Raw genomic sequence first — 25,286 nt, 5'->3', positions numbered from 1 at the left:
GAGAGGTTTAAGGTGGCTGCTTCCCATGCAGATTATGTCCCTTCATTTGGAGATTCATCAAAACGCAAACCCAGGTGTCTCCTAGTAGCAATATAAGACTTCCTTGGCCTGACTTTTTAACAGCTTGTGTGATGCTACAGGTAGAGGTTTCAGCCTATGCAAGAAGATCGCAAGCAAGTTAAAATATTTAAGTATGATCCAGCAAAAAAAGAAAAAAAAAGTTAAAATATATTTAAGACACCACTGAAAGATCCACTTACAACCTGGGCTCCAAACAATGCTTATGGATAAAAAATTATTATCAATGGGAAAGCGACGTTCCACTGGGTTAATGGAAAATAAACCAGGATTGAAGGTTTTCTCTGAACCAAACCAGGGATAAACACAAACCAGGAAACTGCTTTCCACTTAATACACCTACAATGGAGAAAAACTATGCATGCAAGTTCGCCGCAGTTTGACATATAGGTTTCATATTCTTTTCCATATGCAGGGTCCTTCTTGGTTATTTAACGAAATTATTTAACAAAATGTACATGCCACGTGACCATAATAAAATCAGTTTGCAAGACATTATTATATAGCCTCAGACAAGTCATGATTACTCAGTCACCACTGTCCAACAGCTATAATAGTGGCTTTCTTTACAACACTGTAAGGCTAAGACTGGCTAGAATTCAGGCTGCATTTTAAAAACAAAAACAAAAACTATGTAGCTAAATAACAGAGAGTAATTAATTGATTTTCAAATAGCCATAAATAATGGTGGGGCTGGAAAATCTCGTGGCTGCTGAAGCTGCAGGACCCAAATAAAATGGACATGGCTTTGGGGTGGCGGAGAGGAAAAGACAAGAGAAATTGAGTTTATGTAAACATTATGTCATCTGGTTTAGATAAAACCGGAACCAATTGGGCAGAATTCACAGGGAAACTCAGCACAAAGTTACCATGAGGGAAACAATTAAGCTGTATTTAACTGAGCAAATTGATTCAGAGTAAACCATTTTCTTTTGTGGTTCGTTCTTTCCTCCATTCACGATTCACAAAGTTTAGTTTCCCACATGCCAAGGCAGTTTTGATTCAAGGCCAAAGACAAAGGGATTGCCACTAACCTTGAAGGAGGAATACAGCCTCCCCCAATTCTGAGTTTGCGAAGATGTTTTACAGGTGCCTGCAGATTTATGCCAAATAATTGAACTCAAATAACTGGTGGGAAGAGAAAAGAAGAAGAAAAACTTAGGTGGGAGACTAAGCTGAGAATTAATGGGCAGTTAACACTTCGTGGCAAATGAGGAGTGAGATGCTATAACAATTCTGGGATGCGCTTCTGTACAAAACAGATGGAGAACTGCATTTATTTAATGGTCTGGGGACAGTAAAATAAAACAGATTCCTGCATGTTGTGAACTAGCATAGTCAGGAGAGAAAAGGAGCATAGCCTTTACCTGGTTTTGCTGATTACCTTCAGACAGAATTTGCTTTTCAGAGAAGAATACCAGTGCAAAGAGCTGTAGACTAAATTGTGGTAGATCCCACAATTTTACCTGCTTGCTCAGAGAACTATACAGAAAGGCTATGACCTGAAACATCGCCAGGCAAGCCTAAAGAACAAATGCACATTAAAGATCACAGCCTTGTGCAGCATAGTGCAAAGATAGAGCATTGATAGCTGCTGCAACGCCCATCACATAAAAGTGCCTTTATTCAGTCTCCTCTCCCCTCCTGCCAGACTTTAGCCTTTTGTCTCACAACAGGTGGAAGGAGAAATTGGGTGAAGAGACCAGTGGGTCAAGAGATACAGAAGCTGAAGCCTCACTCCAAAAAACTTTGGACCTTTTAAAAACAGGTTCCGATCTTCCAAGCTGATATACACCAATCCCAGACTTCAGCGAAGTGAAACCACAGCAAGCCACAATCAACGCCAATGCACTCTTTGTGAGTACAGCACTTCCAAATGATATTTGTGTTAAAACAGAAACCCGACTACAGCATACAAAATATTGTGAGTAATAATAATAAATGCACAGTGGGTATCAATAAGTAATTTTTTAAAAATCAATTTGCTATTAAAAACACAGGGATGAGAAATCTTGAAGAAAGAAAGAAAGAAAGAAAGAAAGAAAGAAAGAAAGAAAGAAAGAAAGACACAATGCACCCATACTTTTTAAAAAGTAAGCAGTGACAAGAGTCTGATAGATTCTGTCTCTGGAAAAAAAATGTTCCACAATCTCAGCCCCACGGCGGAAACAGATCTGTCCTGAAAGCGCTGCCAGATGTCATTCCAACCACAGGATAGTAACAGAAGCAGATCTTAGAGATTGGGTAAAATCATAAGCATTCCTTCAGAAATACTGTATGCTGAATGCATATATCGACATGGAAAGACAGAAACCCATACAGATCTGTTCACACCTTCTGATTGATATGCATTGCTGTCCAACTGTACCACAAAGACTGAAGGTGGATAACCATTATTTGAAGGTAGTAATCAATTCATTAACAGCTGTAAAAATAATTATAGCAATGCACCATCCTTAAGTGACTGGATTGAGAAAATACGATCCACTGTAACAATGATAAAATTAACCTACTATTAAGAAAATACGCATAAATAAGGGGGAAATGTTTACGGGAAAATGGATTGTGTTCCTTATGGTTTGGAATAATAAATACCAAGACAATGTGCAACCTATATGATACTGTCTTCTTATAAATCTGATTTGGGTGTTTCAAGAAAAGATGGCTAACGAAAGACAGAGAAGGAAACCCGGGGTGGGGGGTGGGGATAACTGTGGAATCCTATGCATGCTTACTCAGAAGACCCTCAGTTTCATTGTAATAAATCTGTTTGCTTAACAAGTCGATTTAAAAAGAAACACCACAAATGTGTCTTTAGCAGCCTTTTAGATCTAGGCACAAGTGCTAAAGTACAGTATGTGTACACACCATACATTTAAAGCACAAAGAATCATAGGAGCTGTAATATACCCAACACAGAGCTACAGTTCCCAGGATCGGGGGGGGGGGGGCTTTCAATGTACAGTGTGTATTCAAATGCAGGAATGATAGAATGCATAGGTTTTGGTGTGTCACCACGCACCTGCAAAATGTTCTCTGGATAAAAAAAAAAAATCAATCTCAAGACTCCTTCAGTTTTGACCTCTCCATTAAAAAAAGCAAACCATCCCTATCATTACCTGGCAGCAAGTTCTTGCACGGAGGCACTGTTGAAAATCCATCACCCTTCTCGACGTTACCTTCCGAATGCTTCTTAATTCACAGGAGCACAGGAGACTCATTTATGTATCCCAGAAAAGTGCATGCTGGGAATAGGTAGACCTGAGAATCAGAGCTAGGGAGGAGTGCAGTGGTTATTTTTAGTTACCCGTGGCAGATCCTTTAGGTTTTGTGTTGTTGTTTTTTTAAGAAAGGGGGGGAAATGATTAATTTTTACCATGGCAGGCTGGTTTTCAAACATGTCCCGTGTGATATAACTTGAGGCATAAATCAACAAATCCTTTCACTTGGGTTGGTAGGACACCGCTCGCTTCTTTAGGCAATTGTACAGGGCGTGGATGCGAAATGATGCCAGGTGACCTCTAAGGAACATATCTGTATAAACTTCTGAAGCAATGCCACACACCCTTGGGTCTTAATACCAGCCTGACCATGGGGACGGGTGCAAGATGGCTCCCATCAAGTTGCATTCCTCTTGAAAGACGGCAGCGTAATATACTCTGCAGAAAACGCACACAGTAATATTTTAAGTGGTACCAGTAAGGCAGTGTTGCAATTTGTGTGTGTTCTCGAGCATACTTTGGATCTAGGGACCTGAAGAAATCTCTCTCTCCTCCACCCCAGCCCCCTCTAACACTCACAATTGTCCTGGATGAATATTAAGTTCTGCCAAGGAATGTTCTCCTCCGCACCCTTTCTTTAGGAGCTAAACATTATGTGGAGACACAAGACAAGGCCTCCTTCATGGTGGCTCCCCAGCTATGGAACACTTTCACCTCTGAGCCCACCTGGCACCAGCTCTGAATTTGTTTCAGGCTGCATGTCAAGAACTGGTTATGAGCTCAGGTACTTGACTGCTGTTAAGTTTGCGGCCTATCTATACGAACCGGCTTACTGCTTTAGGTGTGTTCCTTTATGCAATGAATTATAGCTTTAAATTAATTATGCACCCCGCTCTGAGACCAAGTAGTAAGGGGTGAGTTATGATGAGGTGCTCTTCCTTTCCACACAGCCCAAAGGACTGCTCACTCTCCTAGGAATCTTCAGACACTAAGATCTTCTTCAGAGTCCCTTTTAAGAATCCATCTGCTTTCACAAGGACTTTAATGGTGCCACTCCAATTACCGGTATGCAACTTCACTCCTAGCAAGGCCCACCCAGGGATTGCCCTTTTATGTTTCAGATGCCGGGAGAAGACCTTTATTATTTGATGCCTGCTGTAAAACTCATTGTTTTACCTGGTATTTTATTACTTTTACTACCAGTTTGCTTTGGGATGCTGATTTTTTTAATTGGATGTTTTAACTGCATGCTATTCCACACCACTTTGGAACATTTAAATTAAAATAGAAAAAGTGAGTTGTGAGTCTTTGAAATAACAATAAAAGGAAGGCAATGATTAGCATTCGAGGCTCTACAGCAAACTGCAGACAGGAGTGGTATAGAAATAGCCACTGGTTCTGCTTGATAATCACCCCCTGAGCGCCACTTCTAGAGCTTTTTTTGCAGGAACATTCAGCTGCTTAAAATACCTTCCTTTCCTACTTGAAATTCAAGACTTTTTTTTAAGATTTCTTTAAAAAAAAAAAACCCACACACAAAATAAATCAGTCTAACTAAAATCCCCCTCCCAAGAGAAATCAGCAGAATTAGCAACATTATTATAAAACTACATGCAGTTAAATTCTACCCAAAGCTTGCTTTTACGTAAACAGCTTTCATCTGGCCCTAAGCAGATATACTCACGGACGGCATCCTAAAGTCAATTTGCACTGACAGAGGAGTCTAACTTCCAAAGGTAGGGAGAAACCTTAGCTGCAGATAATAATAATAGTGCTATAGCTGCCAACATGGTGGCTGCCTGCATGCTCCCCAGTGCCCCCAAAGCCTCCCCTGGCACCCTCCCAAGGCCTCCCGCCTCTTCTAATTTTTGGAAGTTTGGAGGGAGGTGGTTTTGCTTTGTTTTTTTCACCTTTAGGAGACAAGCTCTAGTTTGCAGCCAACTCAGCCATCTTGCTTTCTTATCCCCAGAATGCATCTGAACTCCACCCTGGACAGACCAAGTTAGTGTTTTGCTTGTGCTCAGCCAAGGTGCCTGCATGTATCTATTTATGTATGCATGCACTGAACTAAATAAAAAGAGAAATATGGCACATGGTTGCCTCTTAAGGGTCTGAGGAGAGAAGGAGTGCTGGAATGCCTGGGAGGGGCCGGGGGATTGTGGCCTATTTAAATTTTGTGGGAAGGCCATTTTGTGCTTTGGGGCGGAGGCAAATGCATTGCCTTGTGTGTATTAAAATGATGCCTGGATGTGTTTGAAGAGGTTAGGAGGGAAGAGAAATAGGCCATGACAGTTTCTCAAATTTTGAAATATGCCCGTACACCTTAACAGTTAGGCAAGTCTGTATTATTAGTTAGGGTTCCTTTGGAATTTTGCCAATCGAGGATCAGTCAGTCATACTTGCAAAAGCTTAACTGATGCCATGGTGTCTTCAATAGTGCAGAAACATAACGTGATCAATGTACTGCAATGCAATAAAATCAATTTTATTTGCAAATCACGCAAGCCAGCTTGGCTGGAGGTTTCTCACTAATAGCATTAAAACCACGTGACTTGAAATGCACTCAGCAAAAGAAGCCAAACCGCAACCCACGTTCTATACATGGCAATGAGAGTTTAGAAATCTGGAAAAAATCTTTGACAATTAGGATCAAACTGTATGTTGTAGAAATGCATGGCGGCAGCTGATCACAAGTAGGTTATGCATCTCTCGGGTAATGTCTAGCAAAAGACATTACCCAAAATGGCTTTCACCATTTCTCTATCTGTTCTGAAATTCACTGTCCATTGCATAGAGCAGGTGGAGAAATGGTGAATGATCGCATCATTCATAAATGTATATAGAGATACACACATATATTAATGAGTGACATGGGCCACCAACAACCACATGTCCTTTGTAATGTCTTGTTAGGGCCTAAAAAGCAACCCAATAGCCATTTAGTGCATTATCACAGTTCTGAGATGCTGAACACCCACACCATCGGGGTGATGCAGTAGACAGGGAACACAGCTCTCAGACTCTTTCCAGAGCAGGATCAGTTATGTTATCTGCCAGAGTACTCCCGACAACCTGATAATGTGGCTTTAAAAATGTTTCTAACAGATTAGCAGAGAGGAAATCAGAGAATGAGGAAAACAAACAGAAGCGGCATACTAGCAGCTTCAAGGATAACACTTTGCTGGAAGATTATTGCCATTTCTTCTTTTAAAATTGATTTGTTGTTGTTGTTGTTGTTTTAAGTAGCACTTCCCCCTAACAGAAATCCCAATGTATACCGGTACATAATATGCAGAATTCTGTCCCTGTGGTTGTGGCCCAGGTACACCATTCTGAAATCTCAGTCTTCAAGGTAGATATTGTTACAAAACAAATGATAGGATTATAATATTAAGATCTGATGGAAACCTTGGAAAGAATTTATTGAGCTGCACTGTAAATGGAAATAAGGAAAATTTGGGACTTTTTGAGCGAAAAAAAAAATTAATTTGTGGTGCCTGAGAAGAATTATGTTTGGCAGACTGATAAGCACCTATATATGATATGATATAGCTAGATGGTATTCTACTAGTGAATGCTTTGGATAATTTGAATGATTATTATATATATAACTGGCGGACAGAGAATTGGAAGCTCCTCTTTCTTCTTTGTTTTTCTTCCTATCTCTTGATCTTTCTCCCTTTTTATTTTGGTTTTTGTAAAATTTATTTTCTTTAGATTACTTTAACTTCTATTGTATTTTTATGTTGCAATAAATTTTCAATAAAAATATTTTTATATGAAAAAGATATCAAATCTGCAGATTAAACCAAAAGTCTCCCTTCACTTGGCCAATAAAACATGCATAGAGGTCAACACACACATACAAAATTGGCTGACGGGAACAGCCAAAGAGAAGCTCGTCATGTCTTTGATGGGTACATTTTGACAATCAATGATCTCTGCATTTGCAAGTGGGAATGGGAGAGCATATGTCAGTGTTTACTGTGAATCGGTACAATATCTAGGACTGTTAACTGCTGGGTCTTGCCTTCATTTTTAAACAGAGTTTTGAAGAAACAGCAGAAGGGAATATAGGTATGTTGCTAGAAATAAGATAGATAAAGGGGAGAGCAGAGCATTAGTTATAGCCTCCAGCTGTCAAAAACCACTGCAACACAATTTTTCTGTGCACAAGGCTGAGACACAGTAGGTGTAGAGAGAGAAAACACAGGTATGAATAACTATTTAGGTACAATAGTCTCTTCTCGCTCTCTGTCTCATTTCATATTCTCTCTTCCAAACCACTGAATGGTTTAACTACAGCTTGTCCTCAAAATCAGCACGAGTCTTTCTTACTAGTCCACCAGTCTACATGTTTTGCTTTGATTACGGTACATTCCTCTTATCAAAGAGATCCTGGCAAGCCAGTTTGAGCAAGACAATCTTTTTGAGTTCCCTAATCTCTCAATGAAGGAGTGATTGGAGAACAAACACCATGCGGTACACAAGGGCGAACTCAGGAACCGTGGAGAGGAAATAAGAGTAGAGGAAAATTTCGGGCTGAAATGAAGGAACAGTAGGTGTCCTGACAGCAAGAAACATCAATGGGATGAGAGAGGGACAGAGATAGATGCCCAATCACATTGGTGCATTCTGACCGCTGAAAGCAAAATGGTGGAATACCTGTATCAAACACAAATTAGAGACCCAGTTAAAAGACTGTAGGATAAGGGAATTTGGAAGAGGGAAATTTAAAAAGAATAGTGACATGGGAGAGTAGTGGGCTCTTGAATATCTTATATCCAAAGGACTGGCTTTTTCAGTGCCTAGACATTTTCCCTTCAAGCCTCCAAGGTTCTCCAACATTCCAGAACAACAGCCTTTATAGAATCCAGGGCTGGCCATCTTGCTCTATTTCAATCATCCAGGAGGCCTCTGGTAAATTTCCATCACTGTCCTTTCTCCCTGCTAATTTCTCCATCAACAAGTCTGTGAGTGGATTAATGCAACTATTTTCCACCACCTTTTATGGCTAAGGGCCAAAGCTCAATAGTATAATATATACATTGCATATGGAAGGTCCCAGATTTGTATCCCCTGCATCTCAATGGTAGCGCTGGAAAAGACTCCTGCCTGAAACCCCTGAAAGTTGCTGCTTGTCAGTGCAGACCGGAGTTGGTGAAACTGTGTATTTCCAGAAGTTGTTGAACTGCCAATTCCCATCAGTCCCAGTTCCCAGGTTCATGGAAGCGTATTTTGCAAGACACAGCTTTTGAGAATCCTGGCTCAACCCTATTTTTGCATCACAGTTCAAAAGTCTATTCGCAAGCCACTGGCCTTAACAGGACATTACTATAGCAGAACAGCAGAGGCACAGGATTCTGCAGGTGCCGTTTCAGAAAGTGAGAAGTATTTAGCAGAACAGTAGGAGTGCAAACAACATTTTCATCCTTGCCCTGCTGTAGCACATATTTTGAAAGCCGTTGAAAGCTCTTTCACAGTGCATCATGAAGAAATACAATCTCACCCAATGAAGGCTGAATAAATTTCTTTTTATTGTCTTGTACCAGGTGAAATATTTAAAAGTTATGGTTAAGCAACAAAAGGAGATATTTTGCCCTTTGACTTGTATGCAAATACATGTTCTTTCCTTCACTTTACCAGGTTTACCATTCAATCCAATAAGGAAACAGTTATATCCCCTCAATAAATTTTTACAATTATGCAAATTTAATGCCTTGTGGGTGTGTCAGGTATGTAGGTAGCTTACCTTTTCCTTTCAGAGGATATACTGCTAAGTAAATAAATTTTGCTAGGATGGAGAGATCAGTCTCTCAAGTTACATGGGAGCTGTGGGAATGTGCTATAGATCTGGAATGCAAATGTTCTCAGGTTTAATTTAGTACCTTAAATTCAAAGCAGCAGATGATGGGGAAAGTGCCTTGCTACCTCAAGCCCTAAAGGTAAAGGGACCCCTGACCATTAGGTCCAGTCGTGTCTGACTCTGGGGTTGCGGCGCTCATCTTGCATTACTGGCTGAGGGAGCCGCCGTACAGCTTCCGGATCATGTGGCTGGCATGACTAAGCCGCTTCTGGTGAACTAGAGCAGCGCACGGAAACACCGTTTACCTTCCCGCCGGAGTGGTCCCTATTTATCTACTTGCACTTTGACGTGCTTTTGAACTGCTAGATTGGCAGGAGCAGGGACCGCGCAATGGGAGCTCACCCCGTTGCGGGGATTCAAAAGAGATGAAGTGATAGGAACCGTGCACTTTATTCCGATTTTGGTCAGACCATAAATTTGTGTAACAGCTGGGATAGCTCACTTGGCAAAGCACGAGACTCTTATCTCAAGGTCATGGGTTCGAGACCCACACTGGGCAAAAGATCCCTGCATTGCAGGGGGTTGGACTAGATGACCCTCATGGTCCTTTCCAACTCTACAGTTCTATGATTCTACTGGTAGTTTTATTTTCAGCTCCTTTCCTAATGATCCCAGGCACTGAATTCACCTTTTCCTCAGCTGCTGCACATTAATACCACCTCCATCCATGACATTCAGAACTGAAAGATTAACCCCAGCCTGAGAAACAAGGTAACGGCCACAGGCCTGACTGACAAGGTCCTTATCTTGTGGAGGTTGATATCTACAAAGGGCACGTTACTTTCCTGGCCATATTACATTACAGGTTTGATGTACCTACACCTGTCTACTAAAAAAGTGTAGGATTACAGATTGTTTTTTCTCATCCAATGCAAGTTTTTGAAAGCCACGGTGACTCTAAGACAGCTCCCCCAAGACTGAAAAAGTAACATCAAATGAAACCAGATGTTTCTTATCACTGTTGAGAAAGGAGGCATTTCAAGGTTTAAAATGAATGGAAGCCTTCCCAAAAAAATATCTCTATGTAAAGATGAAAGGGTTGTGCAGATCTCTTAGGGAAAGATTTGTTTTTGGAAATGTGCCAGGGTGGGGTAGGGTGAGGAGTATGTACAACACATGCAAATAGACACACTGTCCAAAAAAACCACAAACTTTATTCCAGCCCCGTTAAGGGATCAAACTACATCCTGTTACAATGATAAAATAATTACGATGAACTCTGTGAAGAGCGTTCTGACTTCACATTTCTGATTTACTCGCCAACACTTGGAAAGGTTCCAAGCATTGTGACATTTTACTATGTTGCAATAAAACATGCGTCATTAGGTCACTTGTGGATTTACCCAGGGCAGTAGCTAGCACAAACGGCATTTGGTCTAACAATTATATGACACAAATTATTTTAATGCTTGACATTTGTTACAGACTCTCTCTCTCTCTCTCTCTCTCTCTCTCTCTCTCTCTCTCTCTTACTATAAGTCATCCTGATATCCTGTTTCTTTCTTTTTTAATAATTCTATAGGGCTGTACTGCCCAGTAATGAGCAAACTTAATTTCACTGAGTGATGACAAATAACAATACGTCATACTTACCAATGTGGTTTGGCTGCTCCACCAGTAAGCTGTTCTCCTGAACCTGAGCTCATTCTTAACAGCACATTTGGAATCCATTATCCAATAGGGATCCATTACAGCAGTGTTTTTCAACCACTGTTCCGCGGCACACTAGTGTGCCGCGAGATGTTGCCTGTTGTGCCGTGGGAAAAATTTGTTTATTTGATTCCTATTCAAGAGAATTACTTTATATATAGTCAATATAGGCACAGAGTTAATTTTTTTAACATTTTCTAATGGTGGTGTGCCTCGTGATTTTTTTCATGAAACAAGTGTGCCTTTGCCCAAAAAAGGTTGAAAAACACTGCATTACAGTACAGTACTGACTAATGTTGTGGGGGCTATTATGTGACCTCCCCACAACACTTGTGTGAGGGGAACATGATGGTTAGTTGCAGCCCCCACTATAAGGCTCCCAAGTGCATTAGAAGCGACTCTATGCACATACCTATGTATGAGTGCATGGAGTTTCTCTACCTGAGGACAGATCCTGGCTCAATCAGAGTCGTATCCCCCCATCCCACACAGCACTGCAGGTAAACATGAACAGCTCCTTCCAATGTGCTCTGAACATGCAGAGCTAGGCACTATAGCCCCAAACACCATCCTTACGCATTCTTTCAGCATGGGTGCAGTGCCATCTGAAACACACATGAGCCAAATTCACTCAGTAGGGAAACCTTTCTTGAACTATCCCAACTTCTGAACACTTACATCTCTGAATTAATGCCACTACCTTTACAGCAAGATGCAGGGAGTAACTAATACCTTGAGTGATAGCTCAGCAATTTAGCAATACTACCAGCTTTTAGCCTAACCTAAGTTATCTACCCATCACCAAGATGCAAGAGCCTGCCAATGAGTAGGAAGACAGCATTCTTCCCCTGCCCCTCTGCATATGCTTCAGTGTTACAGTCCCGCAAGTGTAGTATTATCAGCTAATGAAGAGGATCCTTATTTATTTCCGATATTTATATCCCACCCTTCAACAACCACTTAGCACTCTTAGGGCAGCTTGCAAAAGCGTCTTTAAAAATACAAATATTATACCTAATAAACAGCAACAAAGACAATAATACCTAATAAACAGCAACAAAGGCACACGATAAAGCACAGACTTTGGTGCCACCACCAACAAAGCTCTCTCTCCTTGGTTCCCACCTGCCTTGCTTCCAGTTGTGGGGGTGCCCAGAGAGGTGCCCCAAATATAAATCTCAGCATATGGGTGGATAAATATTGCAGTGTGTGGATGCAAGTGAAAATCTTACCATGTGTTGATTCAGATTCAATTCCACTCCCTTAAGAAATCAGATCTGATTGCCTATTAAATTAAACAAGCCTATGGGGCTGTCCTTGCCCTGCTCCCCACAGTTCTGGTACATTCATGCTTACCACAGCTACATGAGGAAGCATACAGATTACAGAGCACATCAGCAAACACTTACCATACCACCAGAGATGCATGGGGAAGGTCCTTTTGCCATTATATTCTCATTCTTATACAGGTGATACTTTAAAAATTAGAATATCGTGGGAAAGTACATTTATTTCAGGAATTCAACTTAAAAGGTGAAACTAACATATGAGATAGACTGATGACATGCAAAGTGAGAGATGTCAAGCCTTTATTTGTTATATTTTTGATGATTATAGTATATAGCTGATGAAAACACCAAATTCACAATCTCAGAAAATTAGAATATTGTGAAAAGGTGCAGTACTCAATCCATAACACCTGCAAAGGGTTCCTGAGCCTTTAAATGGTCTCTCAGTCTGGTTCACTAGGAATCACAATCATGGGAAAGGCTGCTGACCTGACAGTTGTGCAGAAAACCATCTTTGAGACCCTCCATTAGGAGGGAAAGCCTCAAAAGGTAATTGCAGAAGAAGTTGGGATGTTCCCAAAGTGCTGTATCAAAGCACATTACTGGAAAGTTATGCGGAAGGGGAAAGTGTGGAAGAAAAAGGTGCACAAGCAGCAGGGATGACTGCAGCCTGGAGAGGATTGTCAGGAAAAGACCATTCAAATGTGTTGGGGACTTTCACAAGGAGTGGACTGAGGCTGGAGTTAGTGCATCAAGAGCCACCACACAGAGACGGATCCTGGAGATGGGCTTCAAATGTCGTATTCCTCTTGTCAAGCCACTCCTGAACAAGAAACAAAGCCAGAAGCGTCTTACCTGGGCTAAAGAAAAAAAGAACTGGTCTGTTGCTCAGTGGTCCCAAGTCCTCTTTTCTGATGAGAGCAACTTTTGCATCTCATTTGGAAACCAAGGACCCAGAGTCTGGAGGAAGAATGGGGAGGCACACAATGCCAGATGCCTGAAGTCCAGTGTGAAGTTTCCACAATCTGTGTTGATTTGGGGAGCCATGTCATCTGCTGGTGTTGGTCCACTGTGCTTCATTAAGCCCAGGGTCAACGCAGCCGTCTACCAGGAGATTTTGGAGCACTTCATGCTTCCTTCCGCAGACGAGCTTTATGGGGATGCTGACTTCATTTTCCAGCAGGACTTGACACCTGCCCACACTGCCAAAAGTACCAAAACCTTGTTCAATGCCCATGGGATTACTGTGCTTGATTGGCCAGCAAACTCGCCTGACCTGAACCCCATAGAGAATCTATGGGTCATTGCCAAGAGAAAGATGAGAGACATGAGACCAAGCAATGCAGAAGAGCTGAAGGCCGCTATTGGAGCATCCTGGTCTTCCGTAACACCTAAGCAGTGCCACAGGCCGATAGCATCCACGCCACGCCACATTGAGGCAGTAATTGATGCAAAAGGGGCCCAAACCAAGTACTGAGTACATATGCATGCTTCTACTTTTCAGAGGTCCAATATTGTTCTATTTGCAATCCTTGTTTTGTTGATTCTGTTATGTATTGAAGTTCTCACCCTAGGCCACTAGGGGGGGGTGTATATAGTTCATTCTACTGCAGTTTTCACTCAGGTCCGCATATGCAAAAGAGGAATTGTAAAGTGACGTTCAGGGATTGGGTAACTGCAGAAAGTTGTTACTGTTGCGTTGTAGCTGAGTTCTATATAAGCAGGCTGCTGAGGCCTTCAGCTCACTTCTGTTCCAGCCTGAGAATAAACAAGAGCTGCTTGGAAATCACTGTGTCGTCTGCTGTGTCCACCCACAACTTAACAGATTCCGTTTAATATTCTAATTTTCTGAGATTGTGAATTTGGGGTTTTCATCAGCTGTACGCCATAATCATCACAATTATAACGAATAAAGGCTTGACATCTCTCGCTTTGCATGTCATGAGTCTATCTCATATGTTAGTTTCACCTTTTAATTTGAATTCCTGAAATAAATGTACTTTTCCATGATATTCTAATTTTTTGAGTATCACCTGTACATACCCTTTTTTAAAAAAAAAAACTAACAACCCCTTTTAGCATGTATTTTAATGACTGCAAGTTAGCAAACTCAGTTACAGCATTGCAGAAGTTGACTTTGATGGGAGAGTTCAGCTCTATGGCAAGCGTCCTTTCCCCTTGTTGAACTAGAATTGTAGGAGGGGAGAAAGGGGACGTGCTGGCACACTCAGTTCCCTCCGTAACATCCCTGGCACTGTCCCAGGTTTCCTGCACTGGTTGGAGAGCAAACGTCTGCAACAGGGGGACTTCTGGAGAATCCCCACCCAGTTTAGAACCTTGAACATACGGGTTCTGAATCACACAGAGAACTCCAAGGTACAGGAGTTTCCATGCTGCAGGTATCTGGCCTTCTAATGAGTAGAGGGCAGCAGGGTCAGCAGTGGGGCCATGAAGCACACCCCCTGCTACCTCCCCCCCCCCATTGTACAAGAAGAATGATGCCTGGACAAGGCCAATGAAATCTAGTAAACTGGGTGTTCAACTTCATGAAGCTGGAACTTAGCATTCAAAATATGCAACCTGTTTTTTAAAAGCCAGAATCACAATGAAGATGTGCAGTCCACTTTCTGCTTCTGTCCATGACTCTCTGTCCACAGTGACTGAGGTGTCGGACAATTTGCAACGTTGCACACCACTGCAAACACCCTTCATGCGGCTTGAGTGCTGGTTAGCAAAATCCTGTGACGTCTTAAAATATCCTAAGCAGGTCCTGAAAGTGGTATATTAAATGTGTGCCTATGCACATCATCTCATGGTTCCTGCAGCCTACTTTGTTACCTGAACTGCTTACAAACAGCTGATTTAAAAAGCTCACTGGTTCGTGCCGGCAAAGTGTGGAAGAGCTGTTAAAGGGCACTCCAAAAATACAAAACTCTAGTAGAAAGATGTCAGGATGAGTGTTAAGCAGTAATTTCAACAGTGCACATTACAATACACTGGACATTATTCCCTTTATTTGAACCTATGGTCACATCAGCACATGATTTCAGGGAAAGAGATTTGTGTAATCAAGCAAATAGGCTTTGCAAATAGCATTTTCCATGAGACTGAGTCGTAGCTAGGAGTGACAGAAAAGAGATCTAGAAACCCTTTCAAAGAACATGTTCAATTCATAATAATTACAAATATCTAGAGAGATATCAATCAACTCATGACTGCAGTTCATTTTTACAGCCGGGTGAGTTTGACAGATTCATTGCATGCACTGAAAAAAGAAGTAAGGGCATGTTACTTAAGTGCTAGGAAGCACTGTTGTAAAGAGGAAAAAACTTATGAAGATAAACAGAACAAGCCTCTTGCCGGTAAATACTAATTCATCTGTTGTTTAAATGACACTGAAAGATGGGTTTCAAAGGGAAATGTTCATTTAGCAGGAAACTGGCATAGATTTAATGGAAAAAATAGGGCTCCAAGGTTTGCTCTCAGAAATATGTCAAACACAGTCAACACAAGGATATTGTATAACAGTTGATTATGGGGAGCAAGCACACTCCTCAAACTTTCTGCACCAAACTGCCCAATGTCACTATATCACTTGTCCGTAAGGATTTGATTACTTGTGTGCAGCTCCTGGGTTAGAAATCTGGGCTGGTTTTTTATGACACATATAAACCACACCCATGTGCAAAATTGTGCTGAACCACCTATCTTGAACACCAATTACCTCCTGGAAAAATGTGCAACTTCTTACCTCAAGAGCACTGGGATTTTCTTCCGTCTCTTCCATTCTTTCAAATGTTATCCCTCGGATTCTAAATTATAACAGCGGAATGTCAAGTTGGCAGCTCCTGTTTGATTAATTAGGCTTTTTTTAATTTATCTGTTTATTTAAACACACACACACACACACACAACTTCACCAACACCACCATTTAAGCTGCAAGTCAGAAGCAGACCTCCATTAGGCAAGTTTTGTTTGGATAAAGTCACCATCCCTTCCTACGTCAAGACAAGCCAAATTCAAAGAACAAAAAAATTAACATCTTTGCATTTTTTTTATGAAGCGGCAGACACTTTAATTCTATATTGCCATCTTGCTTCCTTAAGGGTGCAAGCGAGGGCAGAATGAGACATGGTGACATTTATTTGTTACTCTGCTTGGGGTGTGTGTGTGTGTGTGTGTGTGTTTGTTTGGTGGAGGGAACTATGCGATCTGAATTCAAACTACAGTACAGTGAGATGGAGTGGAGGGAGAATGCCAGCACCTCTTCTCCCAAAGAATACACAGTGCCTCCTGGCCCATCAGCCTCCATGATTCCAGAAAGGAGGTTGGGGGGGGGGAAGAGACTAATGGCCGGCTTCACAGAGAAGTGGGGGAACAAACCTAGGACTCATTTAACAGTCAGGAGAAAAGAGGAGACAAAGCAAGAGGAACAACTCAGGTAGGTATATAATTTAAAGTCCTACGCAGTGAACTTAAATGGGTCATTCTGCCCTTGAGCGAAGTGTGGTGTTTCTACAAGTTGCCAGCATGAGGTCCTCAGTCCATATCAGGCCCCTTCTATACAGGGGTTGGGGGCTTTAACCCTATGGTCCCAATCCGGATTGAGGGGCCCATTACTGCAATCTGCATTGCAAAATAAATAAATAAAAGGTTCAATCTGTTTCAACCACTGTATGGGGAGGAGCGTTTAAATAAAGCCCCACCCTACCCTAGCACTAGGGTCCCAATATGGATCCCCACACACACACCCCTGGCCATTCGTGTGTGTGTGTGTGTGAAACTATACTTAATATGAGAACAATGAAATTAAAGGCACAATTAACGGCTGTGAGGCATGGAGGCCACTCCCAGCAAGGCCCTTTCCACCCGGCCTAGGGGGCGAGGCCCACACTCACCCAGCCCCACTGAAGAGGCTCCTCATGAGGCCGGAGGAACATCGCCCAGCTAATGGACAGAATCGCCCAGCTAATGTTTTATTGATTTGTTGATTTTAATATGCTGTAAACCGCTTTTGAGATTTTTATTTAAAAATATAAAGCAGTATAGAAATTTAAAAATAAGCAAATTAAAATAGCGACTAACCCTAAGGAAACAGGAAATGCAATCTAATAGCCAAGTTAGACACAAGGGAACATTCAGAGTCTGTCAGACCTGTCTCCGGCTACACCAGTGGTGGCCAAACTTGGCCCTCCAATTGTTTTGGGACTACAATTCCCATCATCCCTGACCACCGGTCCTGTTAGCCAGGGATGATGGGAGTTGTAGTTCCAAAATAGCTGGAGGGCCAAGTTTGGCCACCACTGGGCTACACAGTCCTGGGATACATGCTGGTGTAAGCTTTGGCTCAGCCATATACCCTGGCAGGGTACTGAATGGGCACAGCTGTGTGAGGGAATCCGCCCATGGAGGGCTGCCTGCTGAGGGCCTGAAGGGCCCTGCCCTTGCCTCTCTCCACCTGGCTTGGGGTGGGGCCTGACAGGCTTCACAAGGACTGAGGCTGCCGCACAGCAGAGAGGGCTCCTCTTTTAAATTGTTTTTAATTTTTATCTGTGTTGGCTGTGAGCCCTGGAAGACCTGCACCCTGCCTTGCTGGCCTTTCCCCACCTGGCCTGGGAGAGTGGAGTGCTGACAGACTCCAGCTACAAAAGCTGAGGCTGTTGAACAGATTCTTGGGCTGGAGTATTGTTTACAGCATGTTGTTATTATTGATGCTGTTGTTGTATCTTTAGTTTTAGATCTTATGATTTACGTGGAAATTGTTTCCATTTTGTTGTGTACTTTTTAATGTGTTTTTTTATTGTTTGACGTTTTATTGTTTGTAGTTACAGGTAGGTAACCGTATTGGTCTGCCGTAGTCAAAACAAAATAATAAATAAAAAAAATCCTTCCAGTAGCACCTTAGAGACCGACTAAGTTTGTTCTTGGTATAAGCTTTCGTGTGCATGCACACTTCTTCAGATAGTTTGTAATTATGTAAATCTTGTCGTGTTGTAAGCTGCCTTCAGCATAGTTTCAACTATGAAAGGCGGCATACAAATAAAGTGATGGTGATGATACCCCCCCATCATGATATTATCTGCACAGCTCCTGCTCCCCCCTGTCCTGCAATCTCCCCAGTATCCCCTCAGAACCTGTCAGTTCCCTATGGCAGCTCCCAACAATAATAGTGATTTAATAATAGCAATTATTGCTATTTATTACTTGTCCCCCACCCACCCACCCATCTGACTGGGCTGCCTCAGCCACACTGGGCGACTTCCAACAGAATATAACAGAAGACAATGGCTAATTAAAAAGAAAAAAAGTAAATAGCAGTTGTGACTGGCCTAATCTAGGCTACAACTGGGAAAAAGGGGTTAAACTCCCCAGCAACCTGCCCTGCAAGCCCAGGTCCTGATCTGGAGCAGACCTTTGTGCTTGCTATTCACTTTTAAAATCAAACAAAACAAATTGCTAATTGTGTAAATGGCTTCATATCTAGTTTGGCCCTAAATGTTGTAATACCCTGTGAATAATAAGAAATCCGTATGGTAATCAATGTAAAGTATAAATATTCTACAAAACTAAAATACTGTAGGTAATTATTCTGTGACTCCCAAGAAGTGTCTAAGCACTCCTACAAAACTACAGTTGGTGATAATTACATGGGAGAATCCATGAAAGAGGTGAGCTGGTTTAAAATGTGCTTCAGATATGTAGCATGTAGCAAATTTTGGCACATGCATCAGGGTCCTATTAATAAGGTAATATTATAATATAATCTGGTAATATGCAGGTTATTGCCCTCTGAACACAGGGATATTGCATTTCTAGCTATTATGGCTATAAACAATGATAAGTATACCTTCCACAAATATATCTAATTCATGCTAGTGATTGGCTGTCATAGCCTCTTTAAGCTATTAATGTTGCAGGTTAACTGTGAATTGCATGAAGTGGTAATAATCCCCCCTTTATGCTTATCTAAAATGTAATCTACAATAAGGCTGGGAGTATTTAAGTAATGTTCCCATAGGCACACACATACACACAGTCTCAGTTTGCACACAATGTTAGTGCAAACATGCAGGCTCCTGTTGAGCAGATTGCAACCACTTTTCCAGCAACACACGTAAACAGCATGTTATGCCGTTTTATTATTTCCCCTTGTGCACTACCCTGAGGGAGTCCATTTGTATGAAGGGCAGTTCTAAAATATTTTAAATAAATAGATATTCCCCATTTTTGAGAAAGGAAGGATCAGCGAAAGAGAGCAATACCGTATGGTCAAGATGACAGATCAGATCAGTGCCAAAGGTGAGATCCTTCTAATCAGCAAAACTATAACAGAATCTCAACAGCTTGCAGGTTAAGTCCACTTTCCTATTCAGAAGGGTAGTCTGTGGGCTGCATTGCTCCCTCCCGTGTGCAATTTTACTTGGTCTCTGAAAACTGTAACCAATGGTAATTTAGGCATGGTTGAGAAAAAAATTGCTTAGGATAAGGAATAGAAAAGTTTTGTCCAGAAGACCAAAAAATCCCTCAGGTTCTGATACACTGCTTAGCATGCAGCGCCCCTAAACACATGCTCTGTAACTCTGACTCCTCAACTGTCAGGTTGTACCAAGTTTTATTACAGAGCCTGGCTGCTTGCCAATGGGTAGGGTTACAACTTGCGTGGCAAGATACTCCCATGGATTCCAGACCTTCATCACAAGAAAAGTGACCTTCCTCCCGCCACAAGCTGGCCACCCTTTACCAGCACTGTAATCTCAAATCCCCTACTCCCAAGCAGCTACTAAAATGTACTGTATTTGCCATAGTTTTCTGCACAAATCACTACCTTAACAAGACACCTCCCACACACTGCAAAAGGCCACTTTCGCACAAAAGTAGGCTTCTGCCTTACCTGAGGTGTCTTAGCTGTGCTAATCTGTGTGCAAGTGATCTTTTCAGCGGTCCAGCTACACCTGCAGCCTGACTTGACTGCTTGCTGGATCCCCCCTCCTTGTGTTTATCATCGTTGCCTTGTTTACAGCTGCAGCCTTTCCACAGGGAGTCAGCGACTGGGGAAAATTTCACAGCCGAGGGACGCACACACGTGCGCACACACACAACACACTCATAGCAGCACTGTAAAGGCTGCTTTCGGTTTGCAATGGCTACAAAGATATGCAAATACACGGGCAGTTATCTGACCAGGGATCTGGGGATGTAGTAAGCCAAAGGCTGAAAACTTTAACTGATTAACTGGTGTGGTTAAATAAAGGAAGCTCTGAAACCTGTCCCTTGCGATTTGTCAGCGGCAGGGGTGGCCATAAGCAAAAAGCCACAAAGGTTTAAGGAAAAATTCATGACACACTGAAAGACTGCCTTCCCCGCAAGCCACAGGAACCTGTGAGCTCTCACCCCTGTACACCAAATTGGATGGCCTTTAAAATGGTTTCTCCTTCTAACTCAAGGGTGAGGAAAATTTTGTCATCAGAGTGTCAGGTCCCCTTGGCTGCTGGTGCAGAGGCAAAAATGAGTGGAGCAACGAATGGAAATACTATCTTTGCGCATTAGGCTAGTTTCTGCTTACACTCGCAAAGTGCTCTCTGCCTTTCTTTCATCCAGGCAAGCAAGAGGCATTATCAGACTAGGGTGACACATTCCAGCCAGGCAAAAACAGAAACAAAAACCCACTTATGGAGGATGCAAAACAGGGCCTGGGGAAGAGTCCAAAGGACAAGACAGAGAGTTTGGAATGACACAGTTGGCTCCTGGCTTGAGGTGCCCAACTCCTGTTAAAGCTCATGCATTAGCAGTGTTGCCATTTAAGGATTTGTGTCATTTTAAATATGTGTTTAAAAAAACAACAGCAGCTTTGGTTCAAGATGAAGGTTAAGGCCTACAATTTCCAGCTGAGCTTCAGTAAATATGGAAATGGTAAAGTAAAGAACAAACTCCCATGCCAGATAAACAGCCAAGACTTTAGTACAGTCTTAAACATTACGCTCGCTTACATATTGGACTCCATGCACCCTCACATCTTGGTTGTTCAGCTCAACAAGGGGAGGGGGGGACATCTAGGCAGAAATTCTACAGGTACAGCTTCTTCAATCATTTGCAACAGCTCTTTTTGGTTTTTTTGAATAGTAAATTCACTGAGTTTTTGAGAAACTTATTGTAATAATAGCTTCTTTTTTAAAAACAGCAACCCAAAGGTGTCTGCAGCACCTTCAAGTTAACAGCATCTGTTATCTAAGAACTTTAACAAAAAGCACTGAATTAGGAGATGTTTCCATAGATTTTCAAGCAAGCTTGAGTTAGGAAGAGAGTTCCTCCTGCCCTCCTGAAATTAATTTAATCTTTATTTGCTACTTGTGCCACTTGCCTGGAGGTAGCATAGAAGGGGGAATGAAAAGTCACATCAAGACAAAAGATGCCGGTAGAGACTGCGGGAATAGGTAGGTTTCCTTATCACATGTATGAACCTTTGCTCTTCACTCTCAAGAAGCATTATTTAAGCTGACAGAGTCTTTACTTCCTGTCCTGTGTCCAATGTATTAAAAATGGGTGTGCACATACCTGTTAACGGCTTTTGATGACAGCTGTGTCTACTTTCATGGGTGAATTTTCAAGCAGTGTAACATTGCAGAGCATGTGAACCAAGAAAAGCTCTGCTGCCAAATTACCAAGAAAGGTGGACACATGCAGAGCAATTAAATCTCCTCAAGAGCCAAGGCAAAGCCATTCTTTTGATACACACTGTAAACACCTTTTCATGTGGCGAAGCCAACTTCTGCTCTGAGAACTTATCTTGCTGACAAGTGCCTTTTTTTAACATGCACTTGAACCTTCTGGCATTCGACAGACACACCTGTACTAATGTCCTCTGGCTCTAACGCCCTCGAGAAAAGGGCATGTTCTCATATGCAAATGGCTTAGCTTGAATATACCCAGAATATCTGATCTAGCAGTGCTATAAACGCTTTTAAATACTTCCCTCTCATATCAGGGTGGAGTACAGAAATGTAAGAACACAATAAAAGGAGCATAAAAAACTGCACAGGGCTGTCAGCATAAAAAAAGTCTTTAAAACTATGCAATATATGTAAGTTTAAGTGCTAATATCACAACTAATAATGCCCTACTACACCAATGGTTTTCAACCAGTGCCTTGGCACCCTGGGGTCCTTGAATGATGGTCAAGTGTGCCGCAGGCAGCACCAGTCTCCATCCTTCCTTGCTTGCTTCCCTCCCTCTTCTGATGCCCTCTCGTGTCTCATGCAACATATGAGTTCTTCAGCAGAGGTTATGCAGCTGCAATTTTGCTCAGATGTTTCACACAGAGCCATCAAAGAGTCACTAGGAGAGGACAGGGAGGAAACACAAGAGCTACATTGGTGCCACTTATGTGGCGGAAGGAAGATTTAATATGCCTATTCTTGGATTGCATCTTAAAATACTTGGGATAAACAGCACCACCGACTTCAAGACTCATAACATTATTAAAAAAAATTAAAAAGTTAGTTTATTATTTTCTTGTTACAAAATTGTACACACATAAATAATACAGCGTGACAAAAAAATGGGTCATGGGCGGGGTAAAATACTAATAACTAACAAAATTTCGTGTTTTCCATGCATCCATAAACATGCACCAAATGAAGAAATAAAAGAGTGTTTACTTTTTACAAAGATGTTAGCTAAAAGGTGTTAAGTGGTAACAAAATAATCATTAAGTGATTGTTAATAAGGGTCATCGTTCCAACAGCAATATGTACCCATTACCATGCAATAAAGAAACCCAAAGGTATCATACTCCAAGTCAACATTGAATAGGTGGATCTACATCGCGAGGACACACTTTCTAGGAATGCTAATTCTGTGGTAAAAGCTCTGAAGTGATAACAACCACATGTTGGAAGCTCTTGTTATTGGATTCCAAATACAACGCTAGTACAGATGTAAACACTAATAATCTCCCAAGCAGAGCTGGGAGATTGGGAGCGTAAACCAGACTCACACAGATCTCCATTCTCTCACCTGTGCTAATTCCACCTTCCCTTCTCTCGTTAGTGTTAATTATGGTGCAGCATTGCCTGAATGGGCACTAGCCATGGTTAGTGCAAGCCAGCAGCTTTGAACTCTGGTTTCAACCACTGATTTAAAAGCCAACAATCCTAAATACAGTGGTACCTCGGGTTACAAACGCTTCGGGTTACAGACACTTCGGGTTACAAACTCCACTAACCTGGAAGTAGTACCTCGGGTTGAGAACTTTGTCCCAGGATGAGAACGGAAATCGCGCACCAGCGGCATGGCAGCAGCAGCAGGAGGCCCCATTAGCGAAAGTGTGCCCCAGGTTAAGAACAGTTTCGGGTTAAGAACGGATCTCCGGAATGAATTAAGTTCGTAACCCGAGGTACCACTGTAGTATTGCTGTAGATAGTGCAGCATCACCATAAATACTAACTCCAGCAGCAAGCTCCCTATTTCCTAACCATTGTTGCCTGAGTCTGCAACAAGCTTCCAGTCTCATGACCATGGCTATGTCTGCATCAAGAGGTCAGAGCTTCAAGGCTACCTATTTCTAAGCACAAAACCTTTGTTTGCAAGTGTAAATTCTGAATAAAGTTCTAATATTCTTACTTTTAAACCCAGGACATTCCACAAACATTTTATTTATTTATATCCCACCCTTCCTCCCAAATGAGCCCAGAGTGGCAAACACACAGGTGATAAAACCATCAAAACATTTTAAAACAATGCCAATACAGACTGGGAATGATCTCTACTTTAAAATGCTTGCTGAAAGAGGAAGGTCTTCATTAGGTGCTGAAAAAACAACTGAGATGGTGCCTATCTAATCTTTAACAGGAGTATCAGACATATACTTTTAAAAGTACTCTAAAATGCAGTTTAATCTGTTTTTAAAATCCAATGACGTGAACTTAGGGATGTGAAGATACCTGAATAATCACTGACTACCAAGCTGCTAGGAAGTTCCTGGTTTAGAAATCACTTCTGCTATGAACTCACTGCATAGCCTTAAGCAAGCTGCCCTTTCCTCTTCCAGCCTCAATCCCTCAATCTGTAAAATGGGCACAGTAAGGGATAAACTCTGTAAGACAGCTGAGATATGAGATTTGATCTCCTGGGTCTCTTTTAATTTTGACAAATAGCAGCTTCCAAGAGTGGGCAGAGGGAATCCCCAACCCCATGTTGGGATTGGCTTTTAGCCTCCACTTCCACCCCCACTAATATTTGCCACAGTATGTGAAGCCTCTATGTAGGTAGCCTATGTAGGCAGTGAAAACAGCACCACCTACCAATCAAGTGTAAGGTATGAGCACTCTTGTTGAAAACCCCAAGGCTTGCGGGGGGGACTCTTAAAGGGGGGGGACCCATAACAACCCCATGAGGGCTGGTTGTTGGGAAGGGGATTGGAATGGAGTTGAATGGAATCCTGAACAGGAGCCATATATGCACCATACATCTAGGGCAAGCTTAAAACACATTGCTTCCCCCAAATAATCCGGGAACTGTTGTTTACAATTTACAGAGTTACAAATCCCAGCACCCTTAACAAACTACAGTTCCCAGAATTCTTTAGGGGGTGGGGAGTCATGTCCTATAAATGTAGGACACTTTTCTTGTGGTTCCCACTTAGTGCATGTTAATTCCAAACAGGGTCCCAACTGGCTTCAAGAAACCTGGCTATATTTGCAATGGAGACACTTGGTTATGCCCTCAGTACAGCGAAATATATGACACAGAGTTGAGTTGTGATCTGCTTCCAAAGCACACCGCAGGCCCACCATAGAGAGAAATAAAATTGGGAGAGAAAAATATATTGCTGTGCATTTCACATGTCTCCATGCTTCCCAATCATCATTGAGCTACCATATAATGCAACTTTAAAACTTTACTTACTTACAGTCCTCTCCTTCCCAAACCAAGACAGCATCACCTCCATGGGCTGGGAATCTACAATCCCATTTTATTTTTTTTGTCTGTGGAGAAATAAACAAAGAAAAATGCAAATGAATTGGGCGGGCAGTAAAATACAGTAAATAAATGAAATGGGCAGTTGAGTGTTGCTTTAGGAATCTGCCTTATACTGAGTCAGAACCATTGTCAATCTAGCTCAGCATTTCCTACACTGACTGGCAGCAGCTCTCCAGGGTTTCAGGCAGGAGTCTTTCTCCCAG

At 42.0% G+C, this 25,286-nt stretch overlaps 1 protein-coding gene across 2 annotated transcripts in view; it reads right to left on the bottom strand.

Moving 5' to 3' along the window:
* ST3GAL4 (ST3 beta-galactoside alpha-2,3-sialyltransferase 4) overlaps positions 1-25,082 on the bottom strand; it is a 63,356-nt gene extending 38,274 nt beyond the window's left edge. Inside the window, exons 1-2 of one of the 2 annotated variants that reach the window (XM_033171782.1) lie at positions 25,009-25,082; positions 15,856-15,916 (exon numbers count right to left, since the gene is read on the bottom strand). In XM_033171782.1, the coding sequence (XP_033027673.1) occupies positions 15,856-15,891 (36 nt within the window). In that variant the 5' untranslated portion in view covers positions 15,892-15,916; positions 25,009-25,082. Of the gene's footprint in view, positions 1-5,209; positions 5,259-15,855; positions 15,917-25,008 lie in introns of those variants that run through there. The other variant, XM_033171781.1, reaches the window with a different exon arrangement.
* Between the last annotated feature and the right edge of the window lie 204 nt (positions 25,083-25,286).

Source organism: Lacerta agilis, chromosome 15, assembly GCF_009819535.1.
Source record: "Lacerta agilis isolate rLacAgi1 chromosome 15, rLacAgi1.pri, whole genome shotgun sequence".
Lineage (NCBI taxonomy): Eukaryota > Metazoa > Chordata > Lepidosauria > Squamata > Lacertidae > Lacerta > Lacerta agilis.
Note: the sequence above shows the minus strand (reverse complement) of the source record. Positions and strands in the feature narration are given on the sequence as shown.